At 39.9% G+C, this 26,320-nt stretch overlaps 2 protein-coding genes across 2 annotated transcripts in view; one reads left to right on the top strand and one right to left on the bottom strand.

Annotated features, from left to right (window-relative positions):
• CRLF3 (cytokine receptor like factor 3) overlaps window positions 1–20,419 on the top strand; it is a 37,515-nt gene extending 17,096 nt beyond the window's left edge. Inside the window, exons 4-8 of the mRNA XM_060135878.1 lie at window positions 592–769; window positions 1,897–2,119; window positions 2,810–2,942; window positions 17,738–17,850; window positions 18,724–20,419. Coding sequence (XP_059991861.1) covers window positions 592–769; window positions 1,897–2,119; window positions 2,810–2,942; window positions 17,738–17,850; window positions 18,724–18,980 — 904 coding nt within the window. The 3' untranslated portion in view covers window positions 18,981–20,419. The remainder of the gene's footprint in view (window positions 1–591; window positions 770–1,896; window positions 2,120–2,809; window positions 2,943–17,737; window positions 17,851–18,723) is intronic.
• Window positions 4,368–4,694, bottom strand: LOC132510885 (small ribosomal subunit protein eS27-like). Its single transcript, XM_060133371.1, has one exon. The coding sequence runs from the start codon at window positions 4,675–4,677 to the stop codon at window positions 4,423–4,425; it is 255 nt and encodes an 84-aa protein (XP_059989354.1). The 5' UTR covers window positions 4,678–4,694; the 3' UTR covers window positions 4,368–4,422.
• Window positions 20,420–26,320: the final 5,901 nt, after the last annotated feature.

Genomic DNA, 26,320 nt, shown 5'->3' with positions numbered 1-26,320 from the left:
GAATATAAAGAAGAATGTATATATATGTATAACTGAATCACTGCTGTACAGCAGAAATGAACACGACAGTGTAAATCAACTACACTTCAATTAAAACAAACCTGCGTCATAGCTCAGTAAACCAGATCTTTTGCTATAAACTTAACAATTGTGATCCTACCCATTTTCTCTCGTTCCTTTTATTTATTTGGGAAGAGAATTTTAATGTAATGTCTTGCAAACCCCCCACTGCCATTAGCATTATTTACTGGGGGCTTCTGCACTGTTACAGTATATGACTGATCTACAGTATTTTTTGTTGGGGAATTGCGTGGCGGTCCAGCGGTTAGGACTCCATGCCTTCACTGCTGAGGGCCTGGGTTTGATCCCTGGTCTGAGAACTAAGATCCCACAAGCTGTGCAGCATGGCCAAAAATAAGTAAATAAAATATTCCTTGTTATTTTTTAAAAAATTGAGATATAGTTGATTTACAGTGTTGTATACGTTTCAGGTGTACAGCATAGTGATTTGCAGTTTTTCAAGGCTATACTCCCTTGTATTTTTAACTCTCAGTTAAAAGCCTTATAAACACATGAGCTTTGTTTCCTCAGCTTACCAGAGGTGCCTTTACTGGTTGATGTGCCTTGCTTATCTGCTCAGTTGGATGACTCAATTCTTAACATAGTGAAAGACCATATTTTCAAGCATGGAACGGTAGCGTCTCGCCCACCAGTACAGATAGAAGAATTGATAGAGAAACCCGGAGGCATCATCGTACGATGGTGTAAGGTACGTAATTCAGGACTGTAGAAATGGCTTCAGCATTATGGATTTGAGAGTTGGGGGCCTTTACGATTTTTTTTTATTAGTTGCCTTTGAATGTCTTCTTCTCTGCATGAACAAAAGTGCCCTTTGCTTTACAATTAAGGTCACAGGGAACCTGAACTGAGGTAGCTCTTCCAGTTGGGAAAAACACTTTCGAAGGTACTTTATGAAATCTCTGTATCGACATATTTCCCAAACTTAACGCTTGGTGACTTGAGGATCGTTCAGAATTAGAAAAGTCAGAAGGTGATAGTGAATATTGGGTGTTGGATATTTTTCTGTTCAACACTGAACTAATACCTCTGAAATAAAGTTTTAAAGTATGGTTTTTTCACACTCTTAGCATTGCCAAAAATTTTGTATATTTAATCATATTATACGTGTGAATTACCATATTTTAGATAAAAACCATGTCCAGATGAGTCATGATGTCTCGGCTGTTGACAGATAACATCATTCAGAGGTGGGTGGTCAGCTTCTGGAAACTATTTTCTTTTTTTTTTGTTTTTTGTTTTTTTGCGGTATGTGGGCCTCTCACTGTTGTGGCCTCTCCCGTTGCGGAGCACAGGCTCCAGACGCGCAGGCTCAGCGGCCACGGCTCACGGGCCCAGCCGCTCCGCGGCATGTGGGATCTTCCCGGACCGGGGCACGAACCCGTGTCCCCTGCATCGGCATGTGGATTCTTAACCACTGTGCCACCAGGGAAGCCCTGTCTTCTATTAATTTTAAGGAGTCCTTTATATATTTCAGATATTAGCTCTCTCTTGGTTATATGAATAATGTAGTTTTGGGATACTTGTCTTTGAATTTTGAATGTCTTATCTTTGGCATTAATTGTTTAGAGTCATGCCATTGCTTCAGAGGAAGCACATTTTCTTCATATCAGACTGGGGTTATAAAACACATGGTTCAATAAGGAAAACAAGGGAAATAATAATGGCACGTTTCCTCTGACCTTCCTGAGAAGAACCTGTATTCAGCATGTGGACCTGTATGCTTGGCCCCAAATGCTCCCATTCAAAGTTCCTAAGTAGTGATGCTGAGAGAAGTTATTCTCTGACGTTTACCTAACGTAAAGCCTTTCTCCTCAGGTGGATGACGACTTTACCGCCCAAGATTACAGGCTCCAGTTCCGTAAATGTACTTCCAGTCACTTTGAGGACGTGTATGTAGGCTCTGAAACTGAATTCATAGTATTGCACATAGACCCCAATGTTGATTATCAGTTCAGAGTCTGCGCCCGAGGAGATGGCCGACAGGAGTGGAGTCCTTGGAGTGTCCCCCAGATAGGTCATTCCACGCTGGTGCCTCATGGTATGCTGTTGCCTTCTCAGTCCTGAAGCTTAACTGTGTATGAGTACACGTATCCTGTGCTAAAGGCAGCACACTGACAACCCTTTTTCCTAAGGATAAACCCTGAATTGATGGAGAATAACATGGAATATGTCTTTTACTTCCTGCTCAAATTGCTTCATGTGAATTTTGAGAAATTTTCATTCGTTCTTATCTTCAGAGTCCCCGAATAGTGCCAGGCAGGATTATAAGCATCCCTAAAACCACAGAGTTTAAATATTGCATTAGAAGACTGCAACATTCGACCCAAACCTTCAACGTATATCTTGATAGAGGCTTTTTCTTAGAAGTCTTACAATCCAAAATTGACCTCTCCTATATAACTTTTTTTAAGGATTTAGAAAAAAAAAAGATTAAGACTCGGTTAATTACTTCTTAATCAGGTTGGAATAAGCTCAAACGTGATTTTATTAGGTAAGAGATAACACTTATTTGATCTTCCTTGCCAAAAATGTGTAGGAAGAGACTGAAATCTTTCTTGTGATTGGTAGGATTGACCATGACACCCTGTCACTGAATTTTTCCTTTCATTGAACTTGCCCATGAACCCTAAGTAGCGTCTTCCACTTCCAAGTTTTATTTAATGTGCCTGTGTTGAAGATATTCCCCAAAAGATTCTAACAATTTACAATATCTTTGCTTTTTAAAAAGAGTGGACAGCTGGCTTTGAGGGGTACAGTCTGAGCAGTCGAAGAAACATAGCGCTTCGGAATGATGCTGAATCGTCCGGTGTTCTCTACTCCAGCGCTCCCACTTACTTCTGTGGGCAGACATTAACATTCAGGCAAGTGGATATTAAAAGATCTGTCTGTCATGCCTTAGGCAGTAAGTGAAGTACACAGAGCATCCATGAGCTTCGGATCAAAACAGTCCTGAGTTTATTCCGTCATTTCTAGGTAGTGTTACTTTGGAGCAATTTACTTGTTTCTCTTTGCTTCGCTTTTCTCGTATGTATTCACAGGGTTATTATGAGCATGAACTGAGATAATGGGTATAAAATGCCTTGCTTCTGCCTGATAAATAGTGTGTGTTCACTGTGTTTCTTTCTTCTTTCTTCTTGGTAAATAGAATACCTCTCAAAAATCAGTCTTAAGCGTTCAGAGGTCCCCAATTTTTTTTTTCTTTGTGAATCAATAAGAGCAAGTATCTGTGAGAGACAACCTATCAGAATAAACACACTATATATATAGTCTCTATAAAATAAAATTGAAAGCGTGCCTCTCCTGCCGCCAATTAATTTTCTATTTCTTCATCCATTTCTTCCTGTATTAGAAAAATTTCCTTCTTCTTGTTTTCATGTTGTCTGAGATATATTCTCTGTGGTCCTATTTCTAAATAACTTTTCCTAAAAACCAAAGCCCAAACTTTGATTTAGGAAAGTGAAGCTTGTCTGATGTTCACCATACACACCTCAGTGTAGCAAACTCTCCTCTAAGTTTTAAGGTGTGAGATCATAGGATTTTATTGTGAATGCTTGTTCCAAGTTCCTCTTGGTCTCAGTCCCTTGTTGTATAAGGCATGGAGTGTATCTGAAAGTTTTATCTAAGCTAGTGTTGCCATGTTCTCCACCAGCCAAGTCATTTGAACTGGCAGCATGATCAGAATGCACTAGTTTATGCTTTGTCTCTCTCTTTTTTTTTTTTTTTTGGCGGTACGCAGGCCTCTCACTGTTGTGGCCTCTCCCGTTGCGGAGCACAGGCTCAGCGGCCATGGCTCACGGGCCCAGCCGCTCTGCGGCATGTGGGATCTTCCCGGACCGGGGCACGAACCCGTGTCCCCTGCATCGGCAGGAGGACTCTCAACCACTGCGCCACCAGGAAAGCCCTCATTTTTTTTTTTAAATAAATTGATTTATTTTATTTTTGGCTGTGTTGGGTCTTCATTGCTGTGCATGGGCTTTCTCTAGTTGTGGCCTGCAGGGGCTACTCTTCGTTGTGGTGCGTGTGCTTCTCATTGCCGTGGCTTCTCTTGTTGAGGAGTATGGACTCTAGGTGCGCGGGCTTCAGTAGTTGCAGCACGTGGGCTCAGTAGTTGTGGCTCGTGGGCTCTAGAGTGCAGGCTCAGTAGTTGTGGTGCACGGACTTAGTTGCTCTGCTGCATGTGGGATCTTCCCGGACCAGGGATGGAACCCATGTCCTCTGCATTGGCAGGCGGATTCTTAACCACTGTGCCACCAGGGAAATCCCATTTGTCTCTTTTTTTTTGGACGTATCCAAAATGTGTTTATTGGGATGTTTTCCCATTCATCTTGATTCCCGGGGCTTTTAGTGCTGCTTCCGTCTGAAGGAGCACCCTTCTGTAAGCCTTGCTTTTCCTCCTGTAGGCTGGCAGAGGACGGTAGAGCAGCCAACACACAAAACCACTGTTTGCGCACGGCTAAAGACGGTGGTGATTTTATAGTATCCTGGGCATTTCACATCCATGAAATAGGAATTGGGGCTCTGCACCAGGCGCTTCTTCTTGTGTTTCCTCTTCTCCTCTTCTGGAGAGGGATGAAGGAGAACCTTTGCGAGAGGCATGTTCTCGTGAGGAGGTCGTCACCATCAGAAACCTTGTCTCACTTTTGACACCTCCTCTCACCCCTCACGTTATGAAAAAAGAATAACTTATTAACCAGAAAAAACTAGCAGAGGAATGAGGAGTCTGGTACCTAACATCTATTTAATTATTCCCCAGGTAATCAGGAGTTTTCTGTACTAACACACCTCTTCTCTGCTGATGGCCCTTGTTTATAGAAATACTCCCATTAGTGAGTCTGCTGAGAACAGGGTACTTCTGTATAATGATAGGACTTCCTGAGTTAACAGATTCAGGCCAGATACCTCAGATCATAGTAAGAATAATACTCATAGTATTACAAATTGCAGTTAATATTTAAATTGCATTTACTATGGTACTGTTCTAAGCACTTTACTTATATTAACTCATTTGATTCTCACAATAACCCAATGAAATAGGTGTAGTTACCCATTTTAGGGATGAAGATACTGAGGCACAGAGAAGTGAAGTCATTTACCCAGTGTCACATAACTGGTAAGTGGCAAAGCTAGGATTTAAACCCAGTCTGGCTCCAGTAATTTTAACCACTGGTCTGTATTGCTTCTCATTTTTCTTTTTTCATGGGAGAGTAAACATGATTTGAGTTAGTGTGGAAATGTATAGTTTCTCCGCTACTGTGTCCTCAGCTCTTTTCCTTTTCTCTCTTCTATGATTTTTATCCCTGGGTGATGGTGATCTGATGCTCTTTTTACTTTTAGCTTCTCCCTCTGTGAACACAGGGGAAGGTCCGATAGATGATCTACTTAGGTTTGTTTCTTAAGTCATTCAATAAATGTATATAGATTACAACATTGGAAATTACACACATTGATTTAAACCCACGTACTGTCTGTGGACAGTACAACACTTAGTCGGCCTCAGTAAACCATTAGTTCCTCCCTCCTCCTCCAAAGGGGTCCCCCTTGGTAGGGTGATTAACTGAAACTTATTTAAGCTCAGTATTATCTTAGCCAGACTGTTGCATTGTTGTCATTTTTCCTTTGAATGTGGATTGAAAATGTTTTCTCTCCTTGTTTAAAGGAATTTCAGGCATTGGCAGTTAAGGCAGAGGATGTGAATAGAGTGTTTGTATGGGGCACCTTCACGCATGGGGTTGGGGGCAGATAGGCCTGGTTGAATCAAGGTAAACTTTATTCAGCTTTTTGAGGGCCTCATAGTCAGAAGGGAGATTATACTCCTGCAGCCCTGCCCTGTTGCTCAGCCCAGTCGATCCCTACTGAAGTTTCTGGAATCCTTAGAACTGCTGACACCAAAGGAACCTGTTACTGGCCGGCTTTTAACAGTCTCTAGAGCCCAGTCTCATGTGGTGCCCGGGTCTGCTAGCAACCCCCTCCTTCCAGGCCTCTCTCTGATTTCCTGTCTTGAACATTCCTGCCTTCCCTTGCTTCTAAGATTTCCCATTCTTACTGTTTTTTAAACCATATTTTTCTCTCTGTCTATGAGTCTGTTTCTGTTTTGTAGATAGGCTCATTTGTACCGTATTTTAGATTCCACATGTAAGTGATATCATATTAAACCCTAGCTTTTAGTTTGTTTGTAGAGGGAGGATTACATGAAGTCAGGGAGACATGTCTGCTTTGGGATGTTCACATATAATAGCTATTCCTCCCAGATAACCTAAGGAATATTCCTTAGACTTTTTTTCCCTGTCCATATCCTTCTGTCTTAAACTGCTTTTCTAAAATGTAAGGACAGTTCTGCTCGCCTGTGGTCTTTGTGAATGATGCTGATTGTTTCATACAACCCTATTCCGTTCAGATGGTACTTACAGTACTTGGTATTGTTGGGAATGCAAAGTTTAAGAAAAAGAAAAAACTAGAATCTTATCTAACCACAGAATAGGCAGTTTATAAATTATAAAGTATAAGAAAGATCCTGACTGCTGTGGAATATAGAAGAAGGAAGAGTTACTTCTAGATGAGGGGTTGGTGAAGGCTTTATCTCAGGTAGGGCTGAAAAGGAAAGTTCAGGTAGAGAAACAAAGCAAGAACCAAAGATACGGAGGAGAAAAAAATATAAAGAACGGGAAGTAATGAGTGTGAATGGGTTTTATAGAGATGGGAGTATAGTCAGAACCCCAGAAAAGTACGACATTCTTGTGGACAGGCTATGTATATTTATTTCTTTTTCAATTTCTCAAAGACTTGCCCCTTGGGAGCTCACTTGTGCCCATTTATAAGGAGGGCATTTGATACCACATACAGAGGTCTTTTTCTTTTTTCCTTTTTCCAACAAAAGTCTTCACCAAGTAAAACCAAGTCAGGTTCACATTTCATTGTCTTGGGAGTCATGCTCTGCATTTGACTTTTCATGAATTCACGAGTTGAGCTAGGCTACAAAATAATAACAGCCAGCTCACCTTTGTCGAACCCTACTGTGTGTTACTTCTTAAGTATTGAGTTAATGTCTGTAAATCCTCATTACATGCTCAGGAGGTAGACACATTTTATAGATGAGGAAACTGAGATGTAAAAAGATTAAACCACCTGCCTGAGGTTGTACAGATTCTTCATAGTAATGCTGAGATGCAAATCCTAGCAGTCTAGCCCTGTAGGACTCTGCTTGGACTTAGAGTGAGTTGGAAGGCCATTGGAGGACATTGAGCAAATGAATGATGTGATATGACATATGTTTTATAAGTCATTTTGGCTGCTGGGTGGAAAATAGTCTGTACAGCGGTACAGGCTGGAAGGAGACCATTTAGGAGGCTGGAGAGGAGGAGCAAAAATATTACCAGAAATGAAGGGAAGGCTGTATTCAGCATTCCAGTATTAATCTTGGTGATGGCTAATGGTGGCTTGGACCAGGATGGAGTAGTTGAGGTAATGATAAGTGGTCAGAATCTGGATTTATTTTGAAGGAAGAACTGATGGGATTTATTGACAGGTTGGTTGTGAGGTATGAGAAAGGAGTCAAGTGTAACCTCAGGGTTTTTGGACTAAGTAACTTAGGGTAGAATTTTCATTTACTGAGGTAGGTAAGGCCTTATAAGGAGCCTATTTATGGGTGAATATCAGTTCTTTCACAAATTAATTTGAGTTCCTTATTAGACATATAAGTGAAAATGGGGGGTAGAGACAGTCAGATATACAACAAATTAATTTGAGTTCCTTATTAGACATATAAGTGAAAATGGGGGGTAGAGACAGTCAGATATACAAATCGGGAGTTCAGTGGAAAAGACCAGACTGTAGATATTAATTTGAGAGTTTTTAACATATAGCCGTGAGACTGCATGAGATTAGCCAGGGAATGAGTATAGGGAGAGGACACTGGAGAACTCTTCACATTTAGCTTTTGGGGAGGAAAGAACCAGCAAAGGATTCTGAGGAGTAGCAGCAAGTGAGGTAGACGGGAAAAGTGGGAGAACGTGGTGTCCTGAAGCCAAGCAAAGGAAGTGTTTCCAAGAGGAAGTAGCGGTCAATTATGTCAAATGTTGCTGACCCAACAGATTAGAAAAGGACTGAGAATTGGCCTTTGGGTTTGCAGCGTGGACGTGGATCGGTGACCCTGACATGAACAGTTTCAGGGGAGCTGTGGTGGAGGGAAGCTTGATTAGAGTGGGTTCAAAAGAGAGATTGGATCTTTGGGGACCAATAGATGCATAGTAGCACCATAGTTTTGAATTTTTCCACTACTGGAAACTTTTTGGAGAAATAAAGAGGTGGGGGGTAGGGACCCATAAGTACTTTTTCAACAGAACTAAGAAATACAGAAAACTCAAATTCCAAATTAGCTGTAAAGGCCCCCTAAGACACAACTAGCCTGGAAATCATGAGTTTGCTGGCCAGTCTCAGAAATCTCCAAATATTCAGTCCCACAAGGAGAAGACTCCACCCTAAGACTATAAACGGGGCCAAGACTGAACAGTGCTTGAGTGTTCTTGAGGAAGCAGAGAGAAAAGGTGGGAAAAATGTCCAGGGGAGTCACAGTGCATCATCTTAGGAAGCAAGGACTGTGTCCCTTGGTGACAGTGGAGAGTAGTTTATAAGCAGCCTTTGAAGAGAACTGAGGTCTGGCAATAGAAGCTCTTTTGAACCAGATTACGTTTTTGAGTGTCAAAGGAGATGTGGCTTCACAGGAGAGCCATATTATAAGGCAGGACCTTCCTATAGCAATGGAGGACAGGCTGTAGAGCTGTAAATCTGAAAGTCACCCTTCACTTACTTTTTTTTTTTTTTTTTTTCTGGCCACACTGAGTGGCATGTGGGATCTTGGTTCCGCAACCAGGGATCAAACCCAGGCCCACAACAGTGAAAGCACTGAGTCCTAACCATTGGACTTCCAGGGAATTGCCATCTTCATTTAGTTTTTTAAAAAATGGCTTCCATCAGTGTTTTGCAATTTTTTTCTTGTCTTGTTACACTGGCTAGGAAGTATAATTTTGAGTAGCAGTGTTGAAAGCAGACATCCTTGTCTTATTCCAGATCTTAGCAGGAATATATTCAGTCTTTCACATTAAGTATGATGCTAGCTGTAGGGTTCTTTGGTAGACACCCTCTATAAGGTTAAGGAAGTCCCCTTCTATTCTTAGTTTGCTGAGAGTTTTATCTATAAATGGATGTTTAATTTTGTCAAATTATTTTTATATATCTATTAAGATAATCATATGGTTTTTCTTCTGTTGATATGGTTACGATAGATTTTTTTAACATTGGATCAGCTTTGCATTTCCATGAGAAACCCCACTTGACCATGTATTATTCTTTATATATGTTGCTAAATTTAACTTTTATATTTTTTTGAGGATTTTTATGTCTCTTCAGAAGAGAGATATCTGTCTGTTTTTTCTTATGATGTCTTTGGTATCAGGGTAATTGCTAGCCTCATAAAGTGAGGTGGGAAGTATTTCTTCCTCTTTTATTTCTTAGAACTGTTTGTGAGAATTGGTATTATTTCTTAAATGTTTGGTAGAGTTCACCAGTGAACTCGCTATCCTGGAATTTTTTTTTGTTGGAAGATTTTCAATTTCTATAATAGATATAAGACTATCAGTTTCATTTTAAGAGAGGATAAAAGCTGTTTTAGGATTTGTATAGTAAGGAGTATATTTCTATATCAAAAATCCTTGTTTACTATGACTTGATAAGACATCCCTTCCTTCTCTTTCTTTTTCCTGACAGGTCAAGCTGTGCTATGACCCTCTTTTTTGACATATGGCTTATTCTTTATTCCTTGGGCTAGTTTCCTGTTAGTGACACAGGCCAACTAGCTGTGTTCCTGGAAGCACTTGCAGTCTTCCCAGCAGTGTGTGAGGGTCCTGACTGATGTCACTGCATCCTTGTCAGTATTCAGTATTACTGTTTTTACCTAATTTGTAGCTGTAGGACATAATAATATTTTCATTTTCTTTCTTACATTTATCATAAACTTGGATATTTTTCATAATATATTATGATACATTAGCCAAGCAACTGAATTTTTGGATCTTTGCTCCAGGTGTTCATTGTGAGAAGAAGGAAGTTTGAGATTATATGAGAATTTGCCACTTAAATCCAGTCAGTTAGCCCAAGTGCCAGAGTAGTAGGAATAGATTAACTTTCTTGCTGCCATCGAAATTTTTCCTTTTTGTTCTGAACCGTGTTCTTTCTCAGAATACTTTACCTTTGAGAAAAATTATCACCTAGAACTTTCTACATGACTATGTAATGGATGCATTCCTACCAACTTGTGCATAAATTGATTTTTTTTATTAATTGTATCTCCGAGGTCACTGTACCCTACTATGAATTATTTTGTATACCATTTTTCTTTTTTTATATACTTTTTATATTTGGATGATTTATGGCAGAGTTTCTTTTTTTTTTTTTTTTTTTTTTGCGGTACGCGGGCCTCTCACTGTTGTGGCCTCTCCTGTTGCGGAGCACAGGCTCCGGACGCGCAGGCTCAGCGGCCATGGCTCACGGCCCAGCCGCTCCGCAGCACGTGGGATCTTCCCGGACCGGGGCACGAACCCGTGTCCCCTGCATCGGCAGGCGGACTCTCAACCACTGTGCCACCAGGGAAGCCCCTATGGCAGAGTTTCTTATAGGACTTGTTTATGTGAGAGAACCACTTGGGTAGTTTTTTAGGAAATAATGTCCTCACTACTTGTCTTGCAATTTAAAAATTCAAAGATTTTAGGGACTTCCCTGGCAGGAAGTCCAGTGGTTAGGACTTGAAGCTTTTGCTGCCGGGTCCCCAGGTTCAATCCCTGATCGGGGAACTAAGATCCCACAAGCCGTGCGGTGTGGCCATAGGGGGGAAAAATTCAAAGATTTTAAACTTCCATTCTATTTCTTAGTGAGCTGTGAAAATAATTCTTTGTTAAGGCAAATTAGCTCTTTACTTTCGTGGTTCATTTTATATTCAGAGAAACTTTTATAAGCTTTTAATGTCAGGCTTGTCTTATTTATCAAATGCTGCTAAGTAAGATGCTTTTAGGAACAATTTTGTGATTTATTCAAATAAGGAGTTTTTTTTCCTTCTTCCCAGGATTTTAGTTAATTTCAAGAAATTTTACTTGCGTTAATTATTTATTTAAAAAGTTTAATCACAGAAAAAAATGTACACTTGCAATGAGCTAGCCAAACTCAAGGTTGAGAGCACAGTCCTCTAAAAGATTGCCCTCACTTCAGATACCAGCTGCAAGTTCAGGGGTCCCCAGGGCCAATGCTCAGGTTTTATAATTTGCTAGGATGACTCACACAGCTTAAGAAAGCACTTCACTGGACTTCCCTGGTGGTCGGGTGGTTTAGACTCCGCTCTCCAATGCAGGAGACTCGGGTTTGATCCCTGGTCAGGGAACTAAGAGCCCGCATGCTGCAACTAAAAGAGCCCGCCTGTTCCAACTAAGACCTGGCTCAGCTAAATAAATAAATATTAAAAAGAAAGAAAGAGGGGCTTCCCTGGTGGCACAGTGGTTGAGAGTCCGCCTGCTGATGCGGGGGACATGGGTTCGTGCCCCGGTCCGGGAGGATCCCACATGCCGCGGAGCGGCTGGGCCCGTGAGCCATGGCCACTGAGCCTGCGCGTCCGGAGCCTGTGCTCTGCAACGGGAGTGGCCGCAACAGTAAGAGGCCCGAGTACCGCAAAAAAAAAAAAAAAAAAGAAAGAAAGAAAGAAAGCACTTCACTTATGATTACAGTTTTATTATAGCAGAAGGATATATAAATCAGAACCTGCCAAAGGGAGGAACTCATAGTGTGAGATCTGGGAGGATTCCAAAGACAAAGCATACATCTCAGGGATGCAAGGCCTTTTGGCATGACAATACTCAGAGTACTACGAACCAGGAAAGCTCACTCAAGCTTTGGTGTCCAGAGTTTTTATTGGGATTTTATTGTGGAGGCACGGTTGATTAAATCATTCCCCACCTAACTCAATATCCACCTCCCGTGCCCTCCTAGGAGAATAGGCTGACATCATGTAGCTCAGAGCCTCAACCCTGTGATCATATGATTGGTCTTTCTGGAGTGACCTGTTCCCATCCTGAGTCATTTTGTTAGCATAAACTATCTAGGGGCCCACCTTGAGCACCTCATTAGTATAAACTATCAAATGTGGTCTGAGGGACCCAATAATAACAAAGACACTCCTATCACTTGGGAAATTGCAGTGGTTTAAAGGTTACCTGCCAGGATCAAGCCAAATATTTCATCACACAATACTAAACACAAGTAACTGCTGTCTTCCATCTATAATTAATAATACTAGCAGGTTTTTATTTTTTAGGAAACAACATTAGGGATGTTAGGGATAAAATTCAGGTATCTTGTGTTTCCCACATCTCTCTCTCTCTATGTATAATTTATCCAGTAGTATTTTGTGTATTTTTAAAATCTTTATAAACATGATTTCAGACTTACAGAAGAATGGCAAGAATAGTACAGAGAATTCCCAAATACCTTTCACCCAGATGCCTCAATATTTGCTTCATCATTTTTCTCTCTACGTTTTTTTTTTTTTTTTGACTGCACCACGTGGCATGCGGGATCTTCCCCAACCAGGGATTGAACCCATGCCCCCTGCAGTGGAAGCATGGATTCTTAGCCACTGGACTGCCAGGGAAGTCCTCTACTTTTTCTTCCCAAATCATTTTCTGTGAGTATTTTTTAAAAAGAGATTATCAAAATCAGAAAATTAACATTGATATACTATTATCTAACCTACAGACCTTACCAGATTTAGTTGTCCCAATTAATGTCCTTTACAGAAAAAAAAGATCTTGGATCATGTGTTATATTCATTTGTTATGTCTCTTTTAATCTGGAACAGTTTCTCTGTCTCTCTTAAATTTTATGATATTGGCTTTTTTTTTTTTTTTTTTTTTTTTTTTTGCGGTACGCGGGCCTCTCACTGTTGTGGTCCCTCCCGTTGCGGAGCACAGGCTCCGGATGCGCAGGCTCAGCGGCCCTGGCTCATGGGCCCAGCCGCTCTGCAGCATGTGGGATCCTCCCGGACCGGGGCACGAACCCGTGTCCCCTGCATCGGCAGGCAGACTCTCAACCACTGGGCCACCAGGGAAGCCCAGATATTGGCATTTTTTAAGAGTATACGTCTGGTATTTTATAGAATATCCCTCAGTTTGGGTTTTTCTGTTTCCTGGTGGTTAGATTCAGGTTATGCATCTTCAGCAGAAATATTATAGAAGTAATATTGTGTTCTTCTCAGTGCCTTGAATTCTTTTGTATATATACCCAGAAGTGGGATTGCTGGATCATGTGGTGGTTCTATTTTTAATTTTGTGAAGAACCTCCATACTGTTTTACATAGTGGCTGAACAAATTTACATTCTCACCGAGAGTGCTGGTACTTCGTTTAGGATTTTTATTTTTACATCTATTGTCAGCAGAGTTGTTGGCCTGTAGTTTTGTTTTCTTGTAGTGTCTTTCTCTGACTTCGGTTTCAGGATAACGTTAGCCTCATAAAATAAGTTTGGAAGTATTCCCTCCTCCTTAGTTTTTTTTGAAGAGTTTGAGAAGGTTTGTTATTTATTCTTCTTTAATCATTTGGTAGAATTCACCAGTGAGGCCACTTGGTCCTGGGCTGTTGTTTACTGATGGTCCTGGGATGTGGTTGATTACTGATCCAATCTACTTTCTAGCTGTAAGTCTGTTCAGATTTGCTGTTTCTTTATGATTCAGTCTTGGTAGGTTGTATATTCGTAGAAGTTTATCCATTTCTTCTAGATTATCCAATTTCCTAGTATATATTATTCATAAGAGTCTCTTATAATCCTTTTTATTTCTCTGGAATTGGTTGTAATGTCTCCTCTTTCATTTCTGACTTTATTTGTATGTTATCTTTCTTTTTCTTAGTTAATCTAGCTAAGTCTGTCAATTTTGTTGCTCATTTCAAAAAACCAACGTAGTTTGGTTATTTTTTCTTTTTTCTTTTTTTAAAATAAATTTATTTATTATTTATTTTTGGCTGCGTTGGGTCTTCATTGCTGTGCGAGGGCTTTCTCTAGTTGTGGCGAGTGGGGGCTACTCTTCATTGCGGTGCCCAGGCTTCTCATTGCAGTGGCTTCTCTTGTTGCAGAGCACAGGCTCTAGGCATGCAGGCTTCAGTAGTTGTGGTGCGTGGGCTCGGTAGTTGTGGCTCGTGGGCTCTAGAGCGCAGGCTCAGTAGTTATGGTGCATGGTCTTAGTTGCTCCATGGCATGTGGGATCTTCCCGGACCAGGGCTCGAACCCGTGTCCCCTGCATTGGCAGGCAGATTCTTAACCACTGCACCACCAGGGAAGCCCACGTTTCACTGATTTTTTTGTAATGATGTGCTTTGATTCCTTTCTCGTTTTCTTTAGTGTATCTTCTATGAGTATTTTCTTTGTAGTTATCCTAGGGCTTACATAAAACATCTTGTAGTTATAACAATTTATTTTAAGCTGACAGCAACTTAGCATCAATTGAATACATATACTCTACACTTTTACTTCTTCCTCCTCCACACTTATTATTGATGTCACAAATTACATAGTTTTTATATTGCGTATTCATTGACATATATATATATATATATTTTTTGCGGTACATGGACCTCTCACTGCTGTGGCCTCTTGCGTCACGGAGCACAGGCTCCAGATGCGCAGGCTCAGCGGCCATGGCTCACGGACCCAGCCGCTCCGCGGCATGTGGGATCTTCCCGGACTGGGGCACGAACCTGTGTCCCCTGCATCAGCAGGAGGACTCTCGACCACTGCGCCACCAGGGAAGCCCTGACATATTTTTATAGTTACATTTTTTACACTTTTGTCTTTTAATTTCTACACCAAAATTAAAAGTGATTTATGCACCACTGTTAAAGTATTACAGTATTTATTTGCCTATATACTTTTACCAGTGAGCTTTATATTTTCACATACTTTTCATGTTGTGTTTAGTGTCTTGTTGTTCTAACTTGAAGAACTCCTCCTAGCATTTCTTATAAGGCAGGTTTAGTGGTGATGAACTCCCTCAGCTATTGTTTATGTAGGAATGTCTTTATTTTTTTCTCATGTTTAAAGGACAATTTTGCTGAATATTGTATTTTTGGTTGGTAGGTTTTTTTCTTTAATCACTTTGAATATATCATCTCACTCCTTTCTGACCTGTAAGATTTCTCATTAGAAATACACTGTTAGTCTTATGTGAGTTCCATTGTACATGACAAGTCACTTTTCTCTTGCTGTTTTCGAAATTCTCAGTCTTTGACTTCTGACAATTTGATTGTAGTGAGTTTCAGTGTGATTCCTTGGGTTCATCCTCTTTGGAGTTCTTTAGGCTTCTTGAATCTGAAAGTCCATTTCCTTCCCCAAATTTGGGGAATTTTTGGCCATTATTTCTTTAAACATTCTGCCCCTTTTCCTCTCTCTTCTCTCATAAGTCTCTTAGAATTTCTTCACTCTCATTCTTTTTTCCTTTTGTTCTTCTGGTTGGGGTATTTCAAACGACCTGCCTTCAAGTTTGATGTTTTTTTCTTCTGCTTAAGTGTGATATTGAATTCCTCTCATGAACTTTTCAGTTATTGTATTCTTCAGTTCCAAAATGTGTTCAGTTATTTTTAAAATTTTCTGTCTCTGTAGGTTTTCTAATTTTGTTCATGCCTCATTTTCTTGAGCCTGTAGAGCATCTTTATGATGGATATTTTGAATTGTTTGTCAGATAATTCATATACCTCTATTTCATTAGGATAATTTTCTGAAGATCTCTTTTTTTTTTTTTCCTGTCTGAGCCAGGTTTCCCTGTTTCTTCATGTTTCATAATTTTGTGTTGGGATCTGCACGTATGGAAAAACAGCCACCTTTCCAAATCTTTATGGCCTTGCTTCATACAGGAGAAGACCCTCACACATGAGCCCAGCTAAAGATCCGGGGGGCCTCTGAAACCTTTTCTGGTGGGATCTGACTTCTCTGGGCTTGTGTGTGCAATTTCTCAGTTAGAGAAGCTTGATGGTTTTTTAGGAGCTCATAATCTTTTGCTCCCTCTGGTGCCTGTTTGTGGCACTGCAAGTTCTCTGGTGCTACAGCAGCAGGGTGCCTTCGCTCTCTCTCAGGCCTCCAGGGTATGCTGGCTCCCCATGAGGTGAGACAGACGATTCCTTTGAGCAGCTCTGTGAAAAGCTAGCACACCAGAAGCAAGTTTTCCTCTTTTCCTTCCCTCCCATGCCAAATTGCACTGCCTGCAGGATGCCACCCCTCACTTTTCTTTGGCCTTTGCAGTATTCAGGCATCCGTGCTATGCCAGTTCTGTCAGTGCTCCAAATGAGTCATGTCAGAAACCCGTCCTTCAGGCCACCTTCCAAAGAGCTAGAATGCTGGAGGCATACTCCACTCCTGTGATTCTTTCTCAAGGAAAAGTCAGGAGTTGGGCTGTTCTTGCCTGGTGCCAAACTGTGGTAGCCTGGAAGAGGGGTTGACGTGGGGCCAGTGAAATTGCTCTTCTTATCCATTTCAGTACAGCTGTTTTCAGCTTTGTGCTCCTTTGGGACTTTTTAACTGGATTCTGGAAATCTCATAAAGGTATTTTGGTCTGTATATCGTTTTGAAAGTGGTGTTTCTGTGGTAGAATGAGTCCTGGGACGTACAATTCTGCTGTATTTGCTGACATCGTTTTCCTCCTCCCCGTACTTCTTTATGCTGCTGGTTTAGAAGTGAAATGACTTAAGAAACGCACCCACATGTTTACTATGAACCTGTATGTTTGCCACTTTACAAAGAAAAACATTTTGAGGCCACGTTGAGTATAAATAATCTCATCTTCCCTTGATAAATCTACATTCTGCTCCTTGCTAATTTTTCTTTTCCTGTCCTTGCAAAGTCCGGCTTTCAAGGAATGCAGGGAAAGATGACCCTGGTAATAGGGATGTAGATTGACCTTTATATCTAAGTTTCCCATTTCTAGAGTACATGATGATGTATTATTTGAGACTAAAACACAAAAGGAAATGCTTAAACTTTCTATGTATGAAGTTCTGCAACCAAAATATGTCCATAACTGTATTATCCTCTTTTGAAAAAGATGATAATGTTTGTTTTTAAATTCTTGATAAACAGTAATCTAATCATTGCATAGACTCTCATACTGAAGGTTTAGGTGATGGCAGTAATGGTCACATTCATTATAATGGCAAATATGACACATTTTCTACACGTCTAGAGCCAGAATATAGAATAGAAATGTGCTGTCATAGTTACAAATAGTTAACGTAGACTCTGCAGTCAGAATGCCTGAGTTCATGTCCTAGTTCCACCGCTCAGCTAGGTGATCAGCATCAGTTTATTTAACCTTATTTTTTTGTGTGTGCCTCAGTCTCCTCATGTATAAACTGGGTATGATACTAATAGTACCTACATCATGGGTTGTTATGTGAATTGAATGAGATGATTTATAGATAGATAAATAGACACAGAGTTTTTAGAACAGTGCCTGGAATTTAGGCAGTCCTGCCTGAATCATCGTTAGCTGTTCTTAAGAGTAATTGTGATGAGATGGCTCTTTTTAAGCATTAGATATCACGTTAAGTAAAAAAGATTAAATGACCTTTCTACCTCATTGACAGAGTTGAAACTGTGGGACAGCCAGACAGAAGAGACAGTATAGGAGTGTGTGCAGAAAAACAGAACGGATATGACTCCCTGCAGCGGGATCAAGCAGTTTGCATTAGTACAAATGGTAAGAGGGAAATTACTGCCATTCTCTTTGAAATCTGTGATTCACTGTAGTAAGATTTGAATCAGTTTCGATATCACACATTATAGCAGAAGATGAAAAAGTTTAGGTCTTAATGGCATATCTATGTGGCTGCTATGTACCAGGCATTATTCTATACCCTTTAAAAATAACACATTATTTAATCCTTTTAACAGCTTTTTGAAGTGAGGAGTAGTAGTATATCCATTTTGTAGTTGATAAAAACAGCCACAGAGAGGTGAAGTAGCTGGCTTAAACTCACATAGCTTGGAGGTGATTGAGCTGGGATTTTCACCAGGCGGTTTACCCCTGGATTCGGTGTGCCTGGGTGATCTGAATTCAACATAGATTAGACAACATAAATTCGGCATAGATTAGGGAAACGGGGAGAGAGTTTACATCTGTAGTGTTCTTTGGTCCCTTACTTTGCAGTAATCACACTTTTAAAAATCACTGCCAAGATGTATTAATATTTTACTGTGTGGGTCAAACAGTAGGTAGCACAAGATTCTTGTTTATTCCATGTGAAACAGTCTTGTTCCACAGGATGTAATTTTATAAAGGAGTCAAGTTTCTTTTGATGCCATCCATATGGGAAACTCGTGATCTGTATTTCAAAAGAGTGGAACCCTGGACCAGAATTCTAAAAAGTTATTAAAGCTTTAACTTCTTCTTCTGCCTTGGGGATGGGGGTTAATTAACATATTTAACTGCATTTATCTTTGACCAGTTGGCATTCCAAAATGTTTTCTTTATCTGAATTAGGAAACTAGCTGTATCACCAATAATCTAGAATCTTGTTTCCGTTCTTAGTTATTGCTCACATATGAATGACTCTTTACCTTAACATTTTAGGTGCAGTTTTTGTAAATGGAAAAGAAATGACTAATCAGTTGCCCGCAGTTACTTCTGGGTCCACTGTCACATTTGACATTGAAGCTGTGACTCTAGGATCCAGCAATAATAACGAAGGCGGAAACATCAAGCTTCGAGTAACTATTAGCTCAAATAACAGAGAAGTGGTGTTTGATTGGTTGCTCGATCAGTCTTGTGGTTCTCTTTACTTTGGATGCTCGTTTTTCTATCCTGGGTGGAAAGTGCTGGTATTCTAGATTTTCAGATGATTGGCTTTGGGTTTGCAGGGGTTTCACATAGCTTTCCTCAGCCCAGTTCAGTTGTCATTGGTTTAAAAAATGGTTAGATTCATCTCTCAGTTAAGTCATTGGAAACAGAAATTATTTACTGGATTTATTTTCCAATATCTTAGCAATAAGAGGCGTGAATATTGTGGACAAAACAGTAATGCAGTCCATTTTATTTTTAGCATAGTGTTAATTGGAATATCACATCACAATAAAAATCAAATTGGCTTTTAAAGTGTGAGGCGATATAGACAGCCCTATGTACCTTTCCACTGTACTTCTTTTTAAAGTTGGCTGTAAGAACACAAAAATGTAACGTAACTTTTTTTTTTAATTAAATCTTTATCTTTTAAAGATCCAAGGCCATCCAAGACTGTAGAATGAATAGGCAAGAAGAGACCAGGTAGAACGTGCCACCATGTACGCTGTAATGTACACTCTCTTGTGTGTTCTCCACAGGAGTGTTGAATATGCTCTTCATATTCAGGGATTTGTAAGCAGTATTGAATTTTATCTCATGTTCAGTAATCTTTAAGTCCCAAAAGCATGATAATTTTTGTATTTTAAAAAATCACTGGGCTTCCCTGGTGGCGCAGTGGTTGAGAGTCCGCCTGCCGATGCAGGGGACACGGGTTCGTGCCCCGGTCCGGGAAGATCCCACATGCCGCGGAACGGCTGGGCCCGTGAGCCATGGCCGCTGAGCCTGCACGTCCGGAGCCTGTGCTCCGCGACGGGAGAGGCCACAGCAGTGAGAGGCCCGCGTACCGCAAAAAAAAAAAAAAAAAAAATTACTGAGCAAATGTCTACAACAGGCAACGTGTTTTCTTTTGTTCTTTCCTTGCAGTTCAATTCACGATAGGCTAGAGGGTTTTTACAGGGTAAAACTACTTAATGGAAGTAGTATGCACAGCAGTGTTAGCCATGTCCCATGTTTGAAATATGCACAGGTGCATATCTAGCCTCAGTGACGTGCATGTTGTTCTTCCTAGGGTCTGAGCTGCAGTCCAGTTTCATGTCAGTTTCATAAATGGTCTTTTAGTGGACCAAACAAATGTAGGGTAAATACTTGACCTATTTTTTGGAAAACTTAAATTTGTTTAAAATATTTATTTGAAGGACTTAGGATGTAAAAATGATTATCTTGCTATATAACAGCTTAAGATCTTTTTTCTTTAATGTGAATTTTTTTTTTCATTTTTAACAGAAAAGTGGAAAAGCAAGTTTGATATTTTTGTGAGATAATTTATTTGGGGATTCCAGTTCCCTATTAGACAATCATGACCTTTTCCCCTTGCCTTTTTATATTATAAGTAAGCTGTTTTTCACTTGCTTAGTGACTGTTAAGAAGATGTGCTAGAATGTAGATGCCTCGTCCAACTGTCTGAAACAAAATAAAAAACTAAAAGGTATATGTGTGTATTTTTTTCTTTCATGAGATTTAATTAATTCAGGTTTACTTTTTTAAGTAGAGGGAGAAAAGTCATCTTCACTTTTAAGTGGGAGGATCCATACGTATATAAAATGAATAAGTTATATATACATATATAACATATATATTGGCAAGACTGTACTCCCTCCAAAGGGTCTAGGGGAGAATCCTTGTCTCTGGAAGCTTCTAGTGGCCGCAGGCATTCCTTGACTTGTTGCTGCATAACTCCAGTCTCTGTCTTCCCATGGCCTTTGGGCTTTGTTTTTAGCTGGGCTGCGGCAGTCCTAACTAACCCCCGGACCACCAGGGTATTCCCTCCTTTGGTCTCTTAAAAGGACATTTCTCTTGGATTTAGGACCCAGTCAGATAATCCAGGATGATCTCAAGGTCCTCAATTTATATCTTCAAAGAAGATATATATTTATATCTTCAAAGACCCTTTTTCCAAATAAAATCACTATCACAGGTTCTGGTGTGGACATGTCTTTTTGTGGGCCAGCACCATTCAACCCTGACGATGGTGTTTGGCTGGAGTGGAGTGGTGGTTGGCTGTAAGTTTCTGTCTTGCTAGGCTGCCACTTTCCTGGTCCTTTGGCTACAGAGAGCAGGCTTTTGTTGGGGTTTTGTCTATGTCTGTTGGTATTTCCATGTTGCTGGCTTCTTCAGCCCCAAGTCTGAGATACGTAAGACAAGAGAACCCTAGGAACGCACAGTACTGAGTTCCTTGAGTTTTGAGGTTCCTCGGCCATCTGTCAGAATCTTATGTTTGTTTTATATTTTTTCCAGGGTTTTTGGTTGTACTTAGCAGGAGGAATAGGGAAATTATGCTATTCCATCTTCTCAGAAGCATAAATTCTGAAGCTATATAATAGATTTTAATATCAAAACAAAAACAGAAGTAGAGATGAAAGGTAAATACGTCTCTTATGAGGGGTTTTCCTGCAGAGGGAGCAGAGTAAGCATCTAGCTCCTGTGTTAACTATGAAGGATTTAGTTCAAGAAGTGAGATTTATTCAATTATTGAGAACAAACTATTGTGACAACTGTGATTGACGGTCACACACTCATTTAGGTATCTCCTAAACTGGTTCAGAACTTGCCATACGTATGTAAATCAACCAGTGTCAGAATGGATAGTTTGCTCAGCTCAGATCTACTGCTGCATTGTTTCCTGTGTCCCATGTCTTCCTCCTTCTTGGATTATTCCTTTATTTTAGTGGAGCACTTCCTCCATTTCCTGAGAAAGGGTGCCCAAGAGGTAAATATTTTGAAAGGTAGAGGTCTGAAAATCTCTTTATCCTACATTTGACTGTGACTCATTAAGAATTCTAGGTTGGAGATCATTTCCCCTCAGAATTTGAATGCATTGCTCTGTTGTCACCTAGGATACAACCAAAAGTTGATGCCGTTCTGGTGCCCATTTGTTTGTAGGTTGTATGTTTTTTCTCTTTGGAAGACTGTGGTATCTTTTTATTCTGTCTTCCTAGGTTGGTATAACACTCAGCTACATAGCTCATTTAACTGCTGACCCTATGGGTAGATGAATTTCTGACACTTACTTTAAACCCACTAGATTATAAATTCCTTGAGCTTTTGTATCTTCTGTAGCAATTATTCTCAATCCTGCTTGCACGTTAGAATTTCCTGGAGAGCTTTTAAAAACAGCAAAAATTCTGATTTAATTGGTACTAGTGGCGCTTTTTTTTTTTTTAAAGAAATGAAATTATTCTGTTATGAAGGCAGATTTGGGAGTAACTGCTCCAAAGTAACCAAAAGTCCAGTCTCCGTAGTAATTTATTTTGTAAATCTAAATTTTCTTTGAAAGACTATCTTTTATTCTGAAATTATCCTTCTTGCTCTTTTTGTACTGTGTCCTTCTATAACATGAAAGTGACAGTAGATGTCAGGTTTGCTTGTTTTGTTCATAAATTTTATCTGACAAAAAGTCAAAAAATTTTTGAATGTATATTACTGGGCTCTGAAATCCAAAAGTCTGGGATCTACTTACTACCCTACATTTCCTGATATATGGGAAATATGATATATTTCCCATATATATGATAAATACTTTTGAACTAAGACCAGTACTTTTCTTTTTAAAAAACAAAAACCATATTCAGCAAAATAAAACTAATCTCTCACAAAAGCCTCTCTCTCATGGAATTTCATGTTGATTAAATGAAAAGTGACCTTTCTATGTCACTTCTATTCATTAGTCTTACATAAGGCAATGTTAGAAAACTTGCAGTTTCGTAGAGAAATAGACTTTGTTAATGTAATCTCAGGAGACTTCTCCATGTTCTTAAAACAGCTTGTGGAAGAGGGAGCAAGCATATGGTTTTTCTTTAGCGGTGAGAGCTGAGGATTGAAGTTGGCAAAACCGTGTGGCCATCGGGAAAGGAAACAGTCATGCTAACCAAGAGCAGGTTACTGTGCTAGATCCCTTGTTGAAGGGGGCATTTTAATCCCATTTTACAGTTGAAGAAACAAACTCAGTGTCGGTAAGTGACTATGAGTTTTGAAGCTGCAAAGGCACCAAAGTTGGCATTCAAATCCAAGACTATCGACTATCAGTTCTTCTACCACAATACCCTCTGTCCACACTACCCGATGTCTCAGGGCACCAATTGGAAATTAGACACTTGGAAATACGGCTTACTAAAACATGAGGGAATGTTTCCCTCTCTGGAATTTAAGATTCATGAGGACAGGAACAATGTCTGGCTTATTCATCTTTTTATCCTCATGCTTAGCTTAAGGCAAAGGCCATAGTAGGCGCCCAGGAAGTATTTAACGAATAAGTAAGGCTCCTTAAGGCTAATTACCCACATGGCAACCTTGGTCCTTTCCCTACAGGGGTGCACAGAAGAACCAGCCCCCCAGATGAGAAATAGGGATAGACAGGATCCATTCAGAAGAAAATCTTAGTTGAATTAGTGAAGAAGCTAAGATTTATTGGACCCCTGTTACGTTCTAGGTACTTGTATTAGGTGATTCATAGATTTGTCTCAAAATATAAAAAGGTTTTATTCTGATATCTGTATAACTTCACCCCTTCTCTGGAGTAATGAGCAATAAATCTAGCAAAGAGGTATATGATGGTTTAGGGACAGGAGGAGAAAGAAGTGACTGTAGTTTTGGTCCATGGGGACTGGGAGAATCCTTGAAACAGGATCCGAGTCTTATTCAACTTCTCCTTCGCAGTGCTTGGGACAAGTGCTGGCACACATTCAGATGGCTGACAGGACGGCTGCCAGTGGTAGCATGCTACAAGAGCGGGTGGAAGCTATTTGGTTCTGAAAAAGAATGGGGAGCATGGACAGAAACATGATTCCAGGAGATGGTGCACTTGCAGGTAGCCCCTGGTTGAAGCTTTGCCATGTGGTTAGGATGGTAGTCAGAAATGGGAAAAGAGAACAGATGAAATATAGTAGTCCAGGAGATAGCCACCCTGTTCTCTAGAACCAACTTTATAACGTGATTCATCCATGTGACACTTCAGTAGCAATCTTGTTTGCCTAAGAATGCACTTGAGTGAATTTTTACCTCTGTATAAAAATCAACCTTACACTTGTACAAGGAGTACATAGGAATAGAATATGCTCCAGAAACTGGATTGTAGACTGTGTACAGAGAACACCAGAATGCATGGTGTGTACCATGCTGTACTCTGGTATCTCACCTGGTTGGAGGGGAGACTGCATACATGAGAGATAAGACTGAAAACATAGTGCGTTCAGATCAGGGAGGAAGAATACGATTTTTACACTGTCAACAACTGGGAACCATCAATGATCCGTTTTAATATGGTACTTGGTATAGTTAATAAAACCTCATGTATTTCCCCTTTTCTAAGATCAGCATACTATTTAGATTAACGAACAGAAAATATAAATTGAATGTTTAGAAACTTTTTTCACAGTGAACTTCCTGTCTTAATACAAATTTACTATGTTCCAATTCTGTGCTAACCATTTATCCATTATACCTGGTTCCCAGTGAGAAATCATCCCTCTTCTTGAACTCCCTTATCTATTTTTTTAATTTTTAAAATATAAGAACTACAGAAAATAGGCAGTACATTTAGATTTCAGAAGTGGCACAGTGAAAAGCCACCTTCCTATCTGTCCTTTCATCCAGCCATCTTCTCTGAAAGCAGTTGCTTTTGTGTATCCTTTTAGTCATATTCTGTAACCCAAGCAAATATGGGCATATATTAACTTTTCAAATTTTTAAAAAATGGAACTTATATCTTGGCATTTGTTCCGCATTGGTTAAAAACAAACCTTCCCGATCCCCTTTATATGGCTGTATATTCCACTTAAATGGATTATAACTTACTTAACCAGTCTCCTACTGATGACTTGTGTCTAATCTGCTCTTTTCAACAGTGGTCACAGTTTGTCGGTTTACCTGTGTTCCAGTTTATCTGTAGGATTAAATTCCTGAAGATGAAATTGTTGGGGCAAAGGTTAAATGCATTGTGATTTTCATGGGAAGTACCAAATTGCTGTCTCCAGAGATTGTACTAATTTATTTTCCCACCAGAAATGTCCTGAGTACCCACTTCCCCATTTTTTACCAACAGTATTATTAGCAGGCTAAATCCATCTGTGTTCTTGATCTCATTCCTTCCTTTTTCTGGTAACTTGCATCTTTGGTCCTCTCTGTGTCTTCCTCAGTATACATACTCAACCTTCCCATCCACTCTCCCCGGTCTCTTCCTTTGCCTGTTTCCCTCTTCCTATGGCCCCGTTTTTCACATCTTCATGTTGAACTTCTCCAACTCATTTTCCATTTACTAGGCTCATTAAACCTGTTTTCTATCACTAAACTCCCTTGAAGGTGATACCGTACTCATTTTCTGTTACAGCACTACTGTTTCCTTTTCGAAACTCTCCTCCTTCGGCTTTGTCACTGCGTATTAGTTCATTTTCATTCCTTCACACTGAAACAAACACCACTCAGTGATTACTTCTTGGGCACTTACTTCACGACGGGCAGTGTTCTAGTAGTTGGATATTTCACCTGGAGGACTACAACAGCATTCTAATGATTCTCCCTCTGTAGAGCTTCTCCCCTCCCAAATTCTTGTAACCATGGCTCACCTATAACACAAATGGGTTTGTGTCATGTCTGTGCAGTAAATCTCCAAATACTTCCTACTGCCTGAAATCCAGTCGCTTAGCATGGCATGTAAAGCCTTCAGTTCATGTGGCAAATGTCTGAACACCAACTAAGACCATGACACAGTACTAAGGCCAGTGAGACTGACTTAGCAGTCTAATGAAAAGGAAACAGGTGCTTAAACGAAACACACACAGTGAGCTTTGGAAGCAGAGGGGTGCTCAGCTCAAAGAATACAAAGCAACATGTATACAGGCAAGCTATTACTTGTAAATAAAGCAAGCACAGTGGAATTGTCAACACTTCTGTAAAGTTTCCCTCAACTCTTCTAAGTTAATTTCAACAAACTATTGACCTCACAGAATGTAGTATACAATTTTATTATATAATATATTGTTTTACGTTATCATTTGTATCCCACTCTTAATCTATGGGCTTTTTGAAGGCCACGATATATTCTTTTTCATTCAAAAGAAAATGAAAAAACCAAAGATGGATTAACATTAGGTTAACTAATATTGACATTACTCTGGAATATAAATTTTAAAATATTTATGTAATACCATGAATAACATACTAGTTGCAACTGATGTTACTAGAACTGAAAGCAGGATTTCACATTAATTTTTCTCTTAATTTCTTATTAGCTCTGACGGGTGTAATTTTTTTGGATCCTTACTATCTTAGCCGAGCCCAAATTTTTGTGCATGTATTGACAATGCATAATAATAAAAAACAAAAACAAAACAGAATA

Source organism: Lagenorhynchus albirostris, chromosome 20 (assembly GCF_949774975.1).
Source record: "Lagenorhynchus albirostris chromosome 20, mLagAlb1.1, whole genome shotgun sequence".
NCBI classification, from domain to species: domain Eukaryota; kingdom Metazoa; phylum Chordata; class Mammalia; order Artiodactyla; family Delphinidae; genus Lagenorhynchus; species Lagenorhynchus albirostris.
The sequence above is the reverse complement of the archived record's forward strand: the minus strand, read 5'-3'. Positions and strand labels throughout refer to the sequence as shown.

Excerpts from the sequence above, each read along its gene's own strand:
- LOC132510885 (XM_060133371.1), bottom strand. The coding sequence starts at position 4,677 with ATGCCTCTCGCAAAGGTTCTCCTTCATCCCTCTCCAGAAGAGGAGAAG.